Genomic DNA, 12,704 nt, shown 5'->3' on the forward strand with positions numbered 1-12,704 from the left:
TCCCCGGCTGAGGGACATCCGCTCGGTTTCCAGTTTCTGGCCACCACAAACGTGCGCACCCGCGGGCCCTTCTCCCTTTTTTGGGATCTCTGGGATGCAGAGATGGCTTCAAAGAGAGGCAGACCCCTCTCGAGATCATCGTGCAGATGTCTTTGTCCTCCCTTTTCCTGACGGAGGAAAGAAACAGTCAGGTGTCGTGGGCATGGAGCGCAATTTCTCATCTCGTCTCCCAGAAAAGACCTCCCTTCTCCCCCCTGGAGAGGAGCGACCTCTGCCGCTTGACCATCTTGTCCGGCCTTTCCTAGCCCTGGACCCTGATGTGGAGGCCCCTCCCCCCACCATCCCCTCTATTCCTAGATGGGAAGCCCAGCCAGGCAGAGCCAGCTGAGAACCAAGGGACTGGGCTGTTTCTGGGCCCCCCCAGGGGCTTCTGGGCCGCCTTTGGGCTCCCCTGGGGGCCTCTGGGTCAGCTCTGGGCCCCCCAGGGGCTTCTGGGCTGTTTCTGGGCTCCCCTGGGGGCTTCTGGGCACCTTTCGGCTCCCCCAGGGGCTTCTGGGATGCCTTTGGGCTCCCCTGGGGGCTTCTGGGCCACTTTCGGCTCCCCTGGGGGCTTCTGGGACGCCTTTGGGCTCCCCTGGGGGCTTCTGGGTCAGCTCTGGGCCCCCCAGGGGCTTCTGGGCCACCTTTCGGCTCCCCCAGGGGCTTCTGGGCCACCTTTCGGCTCTCCTGGGGGCTTCTGGGCCGCCTTTGACCCTTGGCTTCGGCCTCTCAGGAGCGCTTTCAGCCCCGAGTGGGCTCCGAGGGCCGCCTTGCCTTGTGGAGCTGCCCCATTCAGGCACAACTGGCCGCTCCAGCTGAGAGTGGAACAGCTGGTGGCCTGAACAGCTGGCGGCCGTTACTTCGAAGAGAGATGGCCTCCTCTGGCTTTCTTCTCCAGTGATCCAAGCCCCACCTTTGACCTCTTTCCTTCTTTGGCAGCGGACAAAGGCCGGCTCCGTGGCGCTCTCCGGCCGTTCCGGCTAATTGCATCGGGGCCGGGCGTGGACACTGCGGCCATCGCCTCCCTTTTCTCTGAAGGCTGAAAGCTGCCACCCCCACCTGCCATGGGGGGAGACGGGCCGCCCGGCCCCGGGCACAGTGAGGAGTGAGAGGCCTGGAGGGGAGCAGCCTGGGCCCAGAGACCCGCTAAGGCCGGGCGGGGTTGGGGTGACCCACGGAGCTCGTTCCCCGTGCGGCCCCCGACTCCCTGCCTGGTTGGGGCCCCCAGCTGGGGACAAAGTTTGCTCACACATGGCTCTGGGAGGAGGCCCTGAGGCACATCTGGAAGCGGAGAAGGGCTCCGTCTGCCCGGCTGGGGGGCAGGGGACGGGCCGGGGCCGGACCCACAGAGGGACGGCCTGCGCCTTCTCCACGGGCAGGGTCACTCTCCCTTCCAGCAAACGGTTGGGCTCGGCCTCCTTTGGCCTCCCCACCACGGCCTCCTTTGGCCTCCCCACCACGGCCTCCTGCCCGTCCCAAGTTCACAGCTGGTTTTCCCGGTTCCCCAACATTGGTCTAAATATTTCTCCTGCTCCTAAATCCCCCTCCCTCCTCTCTGCCCTCCCAGCCCTTCCAGGCCCCTCATGCACTGGCAGCTTCCTTGATCCTCCTGAGCTCCTCTGGGCCGGCCTGGCCCGTGTCTCCAGCCAGAGCAGGGGCGCTGAGCCTCTCTCGGGCCGAGCTCGCCGCCCCTCAGGTCTCCGTGGAGCCCAGACTTCCAGCCCCCCCGGCAGCGGGTCCCTGCCACCCCAGAAGACGGCTCCCTTGTGCCGCCACCTCCTGCCTCTCGGGCCTCCTAATCTGCGGCGTGTGATTGCGCCTCAGGAACGGGGCCCCAGGAATGGGGAGGGCCGGGGGGGCACGGGAACAATGGTGCCTTTTCCCCAGTGAAAATGGAGCTTTCGCTAAACCGGAGAAAGCTCCCGTGGCCCTGCGCCCGCCGGTCTTTTTCCTGGTGACCGACTGAGCTGGCGGAGCGAGAGAGCCCGGGCACCGGGGAGGGGCAAAGTCCAGCCCACGCTGGGGGGTTCTCCTGGTGTCCAGGGCCGTCCCCTGGGCCGACAGCGCGCTGCTGGGAGCCTGGTCGTCCTGAAAGTGGCCAAAGGTTGACCAACAGCTGCCACCTTCTGGGCCGGGCACCCTGAGCTCGGGCACCTGCCCCGGGGAGCCCAGAGGAGACTTGACAGCCCAAGAGGGAGACACATGGCGCACAGTGGGCGCTTCCCGAGGGCACAAGGACTCACTGAGTGCCGGGCACTGTCCAGGAGCAGTGTGGGGTCGGCGGCACGGCCGGGCTCTGCTCCCAGGGTCTCTGGCTCTGACATGGGCCCTTTCGCCACCTCCCAGTGCCAGCCGGGGTCCTCAGGGCGTCCGTTTTCTGCCTTGAAGAGCAGGGGAGGTGGAGGGAGAGGAGCAGGGGCTGGACGGGGCTGATGCTCGGCCACCAGACAGGGTTGGGGGGTTGGGCTCCTGGGGCCCCCCAAGGGTCTCTGGCTCTAGCATTTGATGGAGGCGGGCGATGATGGTGATCTCCGATCTGTGGCGGCTTCCTCAGATTTTCCTGCTGCTTTTTCCTTTGTGGGCCCCTCTTCAGGGCAGGAACTAGGGACCTTGGGGGGGTATCTGGCTTCGGGAGCTCTCCCAGTGGGAGGCTCGTTCCCAGGCTGCCCCCCTCGTTCCCAGGCTGCCCCCCCATTCCCAGGCTGCCCCCTCATTCCCAGGCCGCCCTCTTGTTCCCAGGCTGCCCCCCTCACCCCCTCTCAGCCATGTGCTCCCCCCTCCCTCTTTTCAGTCAGGGACTCCTCCGGGCTGCTGCCCGTGAGGTCCGGGGCGCGCCCCTCTCGCTTGGTGGCCCCTGGTGGCTTGGCTTCCCAGAAGGAAAAACAAACAGACCTGGCTGATTTGCATCTGTGATTCCTGACATCCCTTGGGCAGCTGCAGGGACCAGGGCAGAGGAGGGGGTTGGGAAGGAGCTTTCCCCGCCCCTGGGGGCCCGGTACTGGGCCGGAGGCGGGCAGCGTCTCCAAGGCCGAGAAACCCCCTGCCCGAGCCCGCTCTCTGCTCAGGGGCATCCCGGGAGAGGGGAGCCCTCGCTCGCTCGAGGGGGCGGCCGGCCGAGGTCCACCCCCGACTCGGTCCCGCCACTGGACGGCTCCTTCCTCACCTGGCACGGGGGGCTTGGATGCCCGCTCCTGATCCCCTGGGCCCGTGAATACAAATAAGGCGAGGGACGCTGGGGCCCAGAGAGTCTGAGGCCGGGGAGAGATGGGGGCGAGGTGGGGGCCTGACTGGTTGTGGCAAGGGGCAAAGGTCACGGGAGCTGGGGGTCTGCAGACCTGTGTGCCCATCTTTAAAGTGAAGGGTTTGGGTTGGGTGGGGGTTGTGGGTCTGCAGGATCAATGACTGAGATTCTAGGGAAGCTTGGCTCCAAGGGGGGCATAGATCTGGCCCCCGATTCAGATCTGGGGTCCCCTCAGTGCTGGGGAAAATCACGATCCTAGGAGGTGCCCTTTTCTGGAGCACTTTATGCAGCTGCCGTGTCTCATCTTGAGAAGACTCCATCCCAGGGGGGATCACTGAGCGCTGGATGGAGGGGCGGGCTCCCCACACCTGGAGCTGCCCTGACGTGGAGGGCTTGTGGGCTGCAGGAAAGGAAGCTCCTAGTCACCGAGGCCATGTCCTTCTGTCCTCCTGTCAGCCGCGTCCTCCTGTCCCCCATGTCCTCCTGTCCCCCTGTCCCCCGTGTCCTCCTGTCCTCCTGTCCGCCGCGTCCTCCTGTCCCCCATGTCCTCCTGTCCCCCGCGTCCTCCTGTCCGCCGCGTCCTCCTGTCCCCCATGTCCTCCTGTCCCCCGCGTCCTCCTGTCCCCCGTGTCCTCCTGTCCCCCATGTCCTCCTGTCCCCCGTGTCCTCCTGTCCCCCGTGTCCTCCTGTCCCCCATGTCCTCTTGTCCCCCATGTCCTCCTGTCCCCCGCGTCCTCCTGTCCCCCGCGTCCTCCTGTCCCCCATGTCCTCCTGTCCCCCATGTCCTCCTGTCCCCCGTGTCCTCCTGTCCCCCGTGTCCTCCTGTCCCCCGTGTCCTCCTGTCCCCCATGTCCTCCTGTCCCCCGTGTCCTCCTGTCCCCCGCGTCCTCCTGTCCCCCGCGTCCTCCTGTCCCCCATGTCCTCCTGTCCCCCGTGTCCTCCTGTCCCCCGCGTCCTCCTGTCCCCCGCGTCCTCCTGTCCCCCGTGTCCTCCTGTCCCCCGTGTCCTCCTGTCCCCCATGTCCTCCTGTCCCCCGTGTCCTCCTGTCCCCCGCGTCCTCCTGTCCCCCGCGTCCTCCTGTCCCCCGTGTCCTCCTGTCCCCCGTGTCCTCCTGTCCCCCATGTCCTCCTGTCCCCCGTGTCCTCCTGTCCCCCGCGTCCCCCTGTCCCCCATGTCCTCCTGTCCCCCATGTCCTCCTGTCCACCGTGTCCTCCTGTCCACCAAATCCTCCTGTCCCCCTGTCCCCCGCGTCCTCCTGTCCCCCATGTCCTCCTGTCCCCCGCGTCCTCCTGTCCCCCATGTCCTCTTGTCCCCCATGTCCTCCTGTCCCCCGCGTCCTCCTGTCCCCCGTGTCCTCCTGTCCCCCATGTCCTCCTGTCCCCCACGTCCTCCTGTCCCCCGCGTCCTCCTGTCCCCCGCGTCCTCTGTCCCCCATGTCCTCTGTCCCCCATGTCCTCTTGTCCCCCGCGTCCTCCTGTCCCCCGTGTCCTCCTGTCCCCCATGTCCTCCTGTCCCCCGCGTCCTCCTGTCCCCCATGTCCTCTTGTCCCCCATGTCCTCCTGTCCCCCCCCGCGTCCTCCTGTCCCCCATGTCCCCCTGTTCGCCGCGTCCTCCTGTCCCCCATGTCCTCTTGTCCCCCGTCCTCCTGTCCCCCGTGTCCTCCTGTCCCCCATGTCCTCCTGTCCCCCACGTCCTCCTGTCCCCCGCGTCCCCCTGTCCCCCGCGTCCTCCTGTCCCCCATGTCCTCCTGTTCGCCGCGTCCTCCTGTCCCCCACGTCCTCTTGTCCCCCGTCCTCCTGTCCGCACCCCCTGGTGCTGCATGAGGCCCTGCCCTCCCTCAGGCCGGCCCCTTGGCTCCTCCCCAACGGCTCATTTCAGAGAAAGGCCCCCAGAACCCCCCTTTCAATGACTCCATGTCATCTCTTCGATAAAGAGCTAACTCAGTTTCAATTGATAAATGACGGACAGAAACAGCTACACCCAGAGAAAGAACACTGGGAAATGAGTGTAAACTATTTGCATTTTGGTTTTTCTTCCTGGGTTATTTCTCCCTTCTGAATCCAATTCTCCCTGTGCAACAAGAGAACTGTTCGGTTCTGCACACGTATATTGTATCCAGGATATACTGCAACATATCTAACATGTATAGGACTGCTTGCCATGTAGGGAAGGGGGTGGAGGGAGGGAGGGGGAAAATCGGAACAGAAGCGAGTGCAAGGGATAATGTTGTAAAAAATTACCCTGGCATGGGTTCTGTCAATAAAAAGTGATTTTAAAAAATGACTCCACATCGCCCTCGCCGTGGACCCCGTGTCCGCGTCAGTGCCGGCCCTGAGGAGTCAGGGAGCCCGGCTCTCTCCCTCTTTCTCTCAGCCCAGGGCTGCCTCTCACACGGCCGCCTCCTTCTGAAGGCCCTGGGCGCGGGGTGAGCCGTGGCGTCTCCGGGAGGCCGGGGAGTGGCTTGGGCTGGTGGGGAATCAGAGGCTGCCGGGGTCAAAGGCCGCCTGGCCCACCCTCCCCCCCAGGGCTCCCGTGTCACTCCCGAGAGCTGCCTCCCCGATCCATCTCTCGCCGGTGACACTCCCATTGTCTGTGTGACTGCCCAGTGACGTCCCGGCCGTGGCTGGCGGCTGCAGGGGCTCCGACGGGCGGCCGTGTCCGTCCCACGAGGGGCTCGGGGTCTCCGTCCACTCCAAGAGCACAAAAGCGTCCTTGACACTCTGGCCCCTGCAGCTGTTTGGGCGCTCACCCGTGGCCATAATGAAGACGGCCGGGGGGGGGGGGTCCTTTCCCAGAAGTCCCTGCTCATCAGGCTCCTGGGGTCGCCCAGTTTCATGTAAACCGGGATCCCCACCTGGGATGGACGCGGCCTGGGAGGGAGCAGGTGTGAGGATGCAAACGCTTGGTGAGCGGCGTTCTGGCGCCGCGGGGGGAGCAGGAGTCAGCCTCGCTCTTGTGCCCCTCAGGGACGGACACGCCACCGAGGGAGGCGGGCAAGGGGCTCCTTCCCTGGAGCCGGAGACCCCCGGCCCGAGGCCTGCAGGCCTGAGGCGAGGGGGATGATGCTCGCGGGCCTCCCCTCTTCCTCCTCCTCCCCTCCCTGGATGGCACAGAAGCCACTATCCTGCCCCACGTCCGGCCCGGCCCGAGCCCGCTTCCCATCTGTAAAGACGGCTTAGAGAGAGGCCGACAGAGGCCAGCCTCATCCGAAGGGCAGAAGAGGCTGAGCCGGAGACTCCCGGAGTCAAGAGCAGGGAGGGTCACTCCCGACTGGACGGGGCGGAGAAATTCCCTGGGGATGGGCGCGGAGGAAGCAAAAAACTTCCCAAGCACAAGGGGGCGGCTCTGGGGGGGCCCGAGGAGTCAGCCGTGGGGCGCGGAGGCCCGCTCAGCTCGGACCCACACGAGCGTAGACCAACCCCCGTGAGTATGTGGACACACAGACACAGACATAATCATGCGGCAGGGACAGGGGGCCCGGTTCTAGGCGGCCCCGGGCCCGGCTTTATTTCCTTGGGGAGACGAACCACTCGGCCTCCATCTCACCGTCTCCCCCAGAGCCTGCCTTTGTCCACGGAGCTTGACTCCGGGTCCGTGGCTGACTTTCCCCCCTCAGGCTTCTCCCATGTGGATTCTCATTGACAGAGGAGCTCTTCCACCGTCACTTCCAGCAAGGCCCTTTGCCTCCCACAGTCTCAGTTTCCCCCTCTGTGAAATGGGAGAGTGAGGCCGGATAGTCCGATTCTGGGACCACCAAGCAGGGAGGCCGGTGGCCCGGGCCAAGGCCATGGAGCCCCCCCTTGGGTCAGCATCTCTCTTCTTGGTTACTGCTTCTGACTAAAATGGAGGGGGGGGCTTGGAGAGCCAGGGGATGATGGCAAGGAAGCAGGCTCGTTTCTGCAGGAGCAGGGGGAGCGACCCACCTGTGAGCACGGAGCTGAACGGCCAGGGAGAAGAGAAGGGGGAAGAGGAAGAAGAGAAGAGGGAAGAGGAGGAGGAGGAAGGGGAAGAGGAGGAGGAGGAAGGGGAAGAGGAGGAGGAGGAGGAGGAGGAGGAGGAGGAGGGTATCTAGAAATGGCACCTTTTGTCCTTGAAGTAAGCACCCCATGCACCCCATTTCATGCTTTCTTTCAGGGTGTGATCAGAGGATCCGCGGGCTGGAAGGCAGGGACCCAGATGGAACCCCAGAAGTGGGACAATGCGCCCCATGGGGTGGCCCCTTATACCCCGAGCCTGTCCCTCTACAAAAGCCCACGGGATGCTTGCTATGGATCCGTCCCGGAGTGACCGGAGAGGGGGCAGGACCGAAGGCACAGAGTCGGCCCTCCGGCCGCTCCAGAGCTGTGCTCTCACCCCCGACTCCCCGGGCATTTCTTTAGTTCCCCTGAGTCTGGTTACCTGGGGGCCGGCCGTACCCCCGACTCCCCCAGGAGACTTTTAGCTCCGGTGTTCAGGGGAATTTCCGAACAAGCAGAGGGGCTGCCCGGGGAGGAGGGAGCCCGCCCCGCTGGAGGGCCCAGGTGCTGGGAAGGGATTCTGTTGGGGCCGGCTTCCGGAGGCCCCTCCCCGCTCTGAGCCCCCTGCCCTCCCCCCTCCCCCCCTCTGCCCCCAGCAGCATCTTTGGAGCCCTCTGCCCGGCCTGGGCAGCCTCTGGGGCCTGGGAGGGGGCATCGAAGGCCCCCCTCCCCCCTCCGTGGTGGAGAATTCCTGCTCCTCCTGGAATAAATAAACGGCTCGTTTGCCTTCCAGCAGACACGCGGTCACGTCTGGGGTGACGGGGGCGCCTGCTGCCCGGACAGCTGCAGGGAGGCCCCCTTCGCCTGCCTCTCTGGGTCAGAGTTGGACCCGGGCATGTAACCGGAGAGCCAGGGACAGGTGTGGAAGGGGCCCGGGAGCCTGTTCTGTGCGAGGAGGAGGCAGATGCTCACAGTCGGGAGGCAGAGGACTGGCAGAGTTGACCCCAGAGGGCCTCCACCCTGGACAGTTCTGATGCCCACCTGATGCCCAACATCCTGGCACCACAGTACTCCTTGGGGTCCTTGTAGAGACCTTCTTGTGAAGGGGCAGCCCCGGCCGGCTCCGGGCCTCTCGGGCACTCCCAGCGCCGCCCCTTTCTGCCAGAATCGTGGCACCGGGACGGGCAGCCGGGGAGAGGGGGCTGGGGCTCTGCGAGGGGCCATGATTCCTGGTTTGTCACTCCCCAAAATCCAGATGGACACGGGCCCTGCACTGCTGCCACCGCCCAGCAGCCAAACTTGGAGGGGGTCCCTGGGGGGCAGAATTCTGGGGCTCCTGGAGTATCCCTGGGGTATTTCTGAGCTGGCTTTTGGGTGAAGGAGAAGCCCCGAGCACGTGACCCCCAGGCTCACCAGCGGCCCCCTCCCCGGTCTGCCGGGGCTGTAAAGGGTTCCTCCGGCAGCAGGTGGGACAACAGCAGCCGGCCTGGCTCAGCTCAGAGGTGGCTGACTGAGCCACGCCCCGGCAGGGATGGGGAAAGTCATTCAGCAGCGTCCTTGCCACCCCTTCATTAACCCAAAGTCAGGGGAGGCTCACGCTCTGCTCCCCTGCCAGGCTCCCGTTGCCTCCGGCCTCCCTCAGCACTGAGGAAATGACCCTCACCCACGATTCTTGCACAGATTGTAGGGACCCTCCCAGGGTTGGCGTGCTCCTGTGCGGTGTCCCTCCTCCCTTCTCCCTCCTCCCCTCCCAGAGCTCATCCTCCCTCACAGCCTCCAAGGCTTCCCCAGTCTGGGCTTAGGAGAGAGGGCGGGAGGACTCGAGGAAAACCCGTCTCCTGTTCCTCGGGACCCTGCACAGGTCTCCGAGACCCAGGGCTTGTCCCGGCTCGGGAAACCTTTGCGGATGGACGACCGGACGGATGCTTTTGCCACAGTCTCCCAGTGGGAGGGCAGCCCATTCGTGACGCCGACAGTGAGGCTCCTTGGGAGCCCCGTTCGTTGCCCTCTCGGTCTGAGAGGGAAGGACTGAGGACAGGTGGTGTGACCCGCCTCCGAGTCCCCACTCCACGTCTCTGGGCCCCAGCGCCTCCTCTCCAGCCTATTGCTCCAGCTCATTAACCCCGACCTCCAGTCCCTTCCACCTGCGGCTACATCTCTGGCAGAGGATGGAAAACTTCCTCCCAGAATCTTTCTCCCAAAGGAGTCTGGGGAGAGGAGACGGGCCTGAAGCACCGAGGCAGGGCTGGCCGCCGGCCACTCCGATACCCTTTGGGACGTGCGGCCCAAGGAGAGCGTGGCTCCGGCATCTCAGTGCCTCGGTGAGCCTCGGTGTAGGTTAAGCCATGCAGTCCCGGGGCCCAGCCCCTGCCTCGGTGCCCCGCAGCTGGGAAGCTCAGCATCCCCTCTCAGCCTCATATAGAATCTCCTTGTGTGTTGTGTGGTGGCGATGGAGAAGAGCTCCCGGCCTCGGTGGGCCTGAAGGGGCCCTGACGGCTCCGGCCGAGCCTTCTCACCTCCAGCCTCAGCAGAGCTTGCTCACTCCGGGCAGTTTGGCCTGTTAGTCAGTCAGCAGCTGGAGAAGGAAACCCCCCCTGCCCCCACCCCGGTCCTAGGTTGGTGAGGAGCTGGCCAGGGGCAGGGGTCCCCAGCGGGCTTCCCTCAACGGGGACCTTCTCAGGGCATCGTGGGTGTGGGGCTGGAAGGGCATCGAAGGTGAACTCGAGCTGAGGCTGCTTCAGGAGAGCTGAGGGGCCTGAAAAGAAGCCAGGAGACAGCGGCTGCTCTCCGCCCTCCCCCAAGCCTCAGAGGTCGTGGGCTGTACTCGGTGGCCTTGGGACGCTCTCTTCTGGCGTCCCAGCCTCCTTGGGTTAAGCAGGGAGCCCCTAAGGGTCGGGGGCTGAAGGGGGGGAAGGGAAGGCAACTGGCCCAAGCTGTCTCAGCCGCCTCCCCCCTCCCCCCTCCAGGCAATTCAGACTAAGATGTGATGCTCTGTAGCCCAAGGGGCCTGGAGAGGCCCGAACCCCCGTTTAGCCTCGGCCCTGCCCTGGCTCAGTTTCTTCATCTGGAAATGGGGGCGTGGGGCCAGCCGCCCGCTCTGGAAGCCCGCTCCTGCACCCACAGCCCTTCCTTCCCCTGGGGAACCCCAGGAGGGGCGGGAGGGGCTCTCCTGGAAGCCGGGGAGCGGAGCCTCGGATCGGAGGCTGCGGGAGCCGGGGGAGCCGGCCTCTCCTCAAAGCCCCTTATCTCGGGCGGCAGATGCGCCGGCGCCCGCCCGAGGCCGAACGCGAAAATGATGGAACAAAATGCGGAGACAATGGAGGGGCCGCGGCCAAAGCAGTCCGGCCCATTGTCGGCCCCGAGTCACGGAGCGGCGAGCGCGCGGGGGGCGGCGGTGGGCAGGGGAAGAATAGGGACAAGCGCGGGGCCCCCCGAGCTGAATGCGGCCGGGGGGCTGGCCGGCCGCCGTCGCCATGGAGACGGCCCTCTCCCCGCAGAGGTCTGATGGGCCATTGTTCGGGGGACACAAGATGTGGCGTCCACCAGATGGTCGTGTGCTCCCGGACGCGTTATCTGAGGGGCCGAGTGAAGGAATGCGGCCGCCTCCCTCCGCCCGGGACGCCATCTGCTCGGGCAGACGCCGCCCCCGCCCGGGCGCCCTCCGCCGCCGCCCCTGGCCCGGCCGCGCCCGGCCGCCCGCCTTAATTAGCTAATTTCATCGGGCCTTTGCTTTCAGGTAAATTGCATTTCACACCCGAGGGGCTCGCAATGGCCCTTCGCGAGGGTGGGGGGCTGCCGAGGTCCCCCCTCCCCTCCCCCTCCCTCCTCGGAGCCTCCAAGGCGGCCAAACCCCACGAGGACACCTGGACTTCTGTCCTCCCCGAGGAGACTCCTGGGGGGAGGGGGGAGGGAGGCGTCCCAGCCAACGAACGGGATCCGCCTCCCCTCTACCCCCCCTCACCCCTCCCCCCCATCCCCGACCCTTTGGAAGCTTCTCTCTCCTCTGTCTCGCTTTAAAAGGAGAGACAGCCCCGGCCTCCTCCCGGGCCCGCAGCCCCTCGCCCACTTTTAGGAAAGGGTGTCAAACGTTCTTAACTGGGGGCCCCCGCGAGAGCTTCGCCCTCCGGGGGTCTCCGGAGTAGGGCCCCAGAAATGGGGCTTTCCCTCCCTCTTAGGGCCACCCGGCGGAAGCCCCGAAAGCGGGGAGGGGGGCGGCTCCTAGGAAGGGCCACGGAGCGATCGCGGGCCCAGGGAGCAGCCCGCCCGAGCTGCCGGATGGGGGAGCACAGAGCTGGGGCTCGCCCTTCGTCCCCGGGGCGCCCAGGGTTAGCCCGAGCCGCGGAACGCCGCTTGCGTCCGGGTGCTGGCGACGTCCCGGGGCCACAGGACAGCCCTTAGAACCCAGAACGGACCGGGACCGCAGAACGCGGGACGGGGCGGGGAGGAGGGCGATCGCAGGATTGAGGAGCGGGGAGGGCGCCGGGCGAGGGCCGGCAGGGCTCCTCCTGCTAAGCCCGCGGTGCTTGAACGCCCTTGGCTCCCGCTACCTTTCTCCCCCCACTTTCCGGCCCAATTGGCCTTGGTAGTGTTCCCCGCGAGACGGTCCCGCTCCGGCTGGAGCCGCGGGCCCCCCGCGCCCGAATTGCCCCGCCCCCTCTCGGAAGCCCCCCGGCCAATTTCGGCACCCGCGGGAATGAGCCCCGAGCCGGTGCCGCGTTGGGGAAAGAGCTTGATAGTGGCCAAAACCAGGGCGGGCTGGACAGTTGTGAGGCAGAAAGCAGGTACAGGCCCACTGAGGCGGCCCCGCTGCCCATTACAGAGCTTGAACTGGGGGGCCTGTGGACAGAAAGGGAAGGAGAGAGGGGAGGGGGAAGAGGGGAGGGAAAGGGGAGGGGGTGACTTTTAGCTTTGCCCCCTACTCTCCTCTTCCAAACTTCCCCATCCTTGGGGACGGCACCATCAACGCCCCAGGCCCTCAGGCTCGCAAGTCGCATCCCACCCTGGATTCCTCTCTCTCTCGCCTTCTCCCCCCACACCGCCCCCTCCTCCATCCCGGGTTGTCCATCAGGCCAATGGATTTGGTCTCCTCGGCATCTCTCCAGGAGGAGGCCCTCCCTCCTCTGGGGTTGGTCTGCCTGCCTCAGTCTCCCGCCTCTGCAGCCCATCCCCCATTCGGCTGCCAAAAGGATTTTCCTTAAATTGTGGGCCAGGTCACCCCCCCCCCCAAGTCCCAGGGGCTCCTTATCAACTCCAGGACAAAACCCAAGAGCCTCGGAGTCGGCCTCGGGCCACAGCGGGCAGCGAACTCTGGAACAGAGCTTGTTTGTCTTGCTTTCCCCACGGAGACGGAAGGGAAGCTGGGAAGGAGTCGATTCAAACTTGAAAATAAAATGAATTTAAATTTAAAAAATGGATTAGAGCCCAAATGCAACGGAACTTTCCTAGTTTAAAAAAAGACATTTTAAAAA

The 12,704-nt window shown here is 65.5% G+C and overlaps 1 protein-coding gene across 1 annotated transcript; it reads right to left on the reverse strand.

Moving 5' to 3' along the window:
- Positions 1-353: 353 nt before the first annotated feature.
- On the reverse strand, positions 354-1,057 carry LOC127541724 (proline-rich proteoglycan 2-like). The gene is made up of 2 exons (XM_051966943.1): positions 953-1,057; positions 354-854 (listed from the first exon to the last, which is right to left on the reverse strand). Exons 1-2 carry the CDS (start codon positions 1,055-1,057, stop codon positions 354-356), a joined length of 606 nt encoding a protein of 201 aa, XP_051822903.1.
- Between the last annotated feature and the right edge of the window lie 11,647 nt (positions 1,058-12,704).

This window comes from Antechinus flavipes, chromosome 6 (assembly GCF_016432865.1).
Source record: "Antechinus flavipes isolate AdamAnt ecotype Samford, QLD, Australia chromosome 6, AdamAnt_v2, whole genome shotgun sequence".
Taxonomy (NCBI): Eukaryota; Metazoa; Chordata; class Mammalia; order Dasyuromorphia; family Dasyuridae; genus Antechinus; species Antechinus flavipes.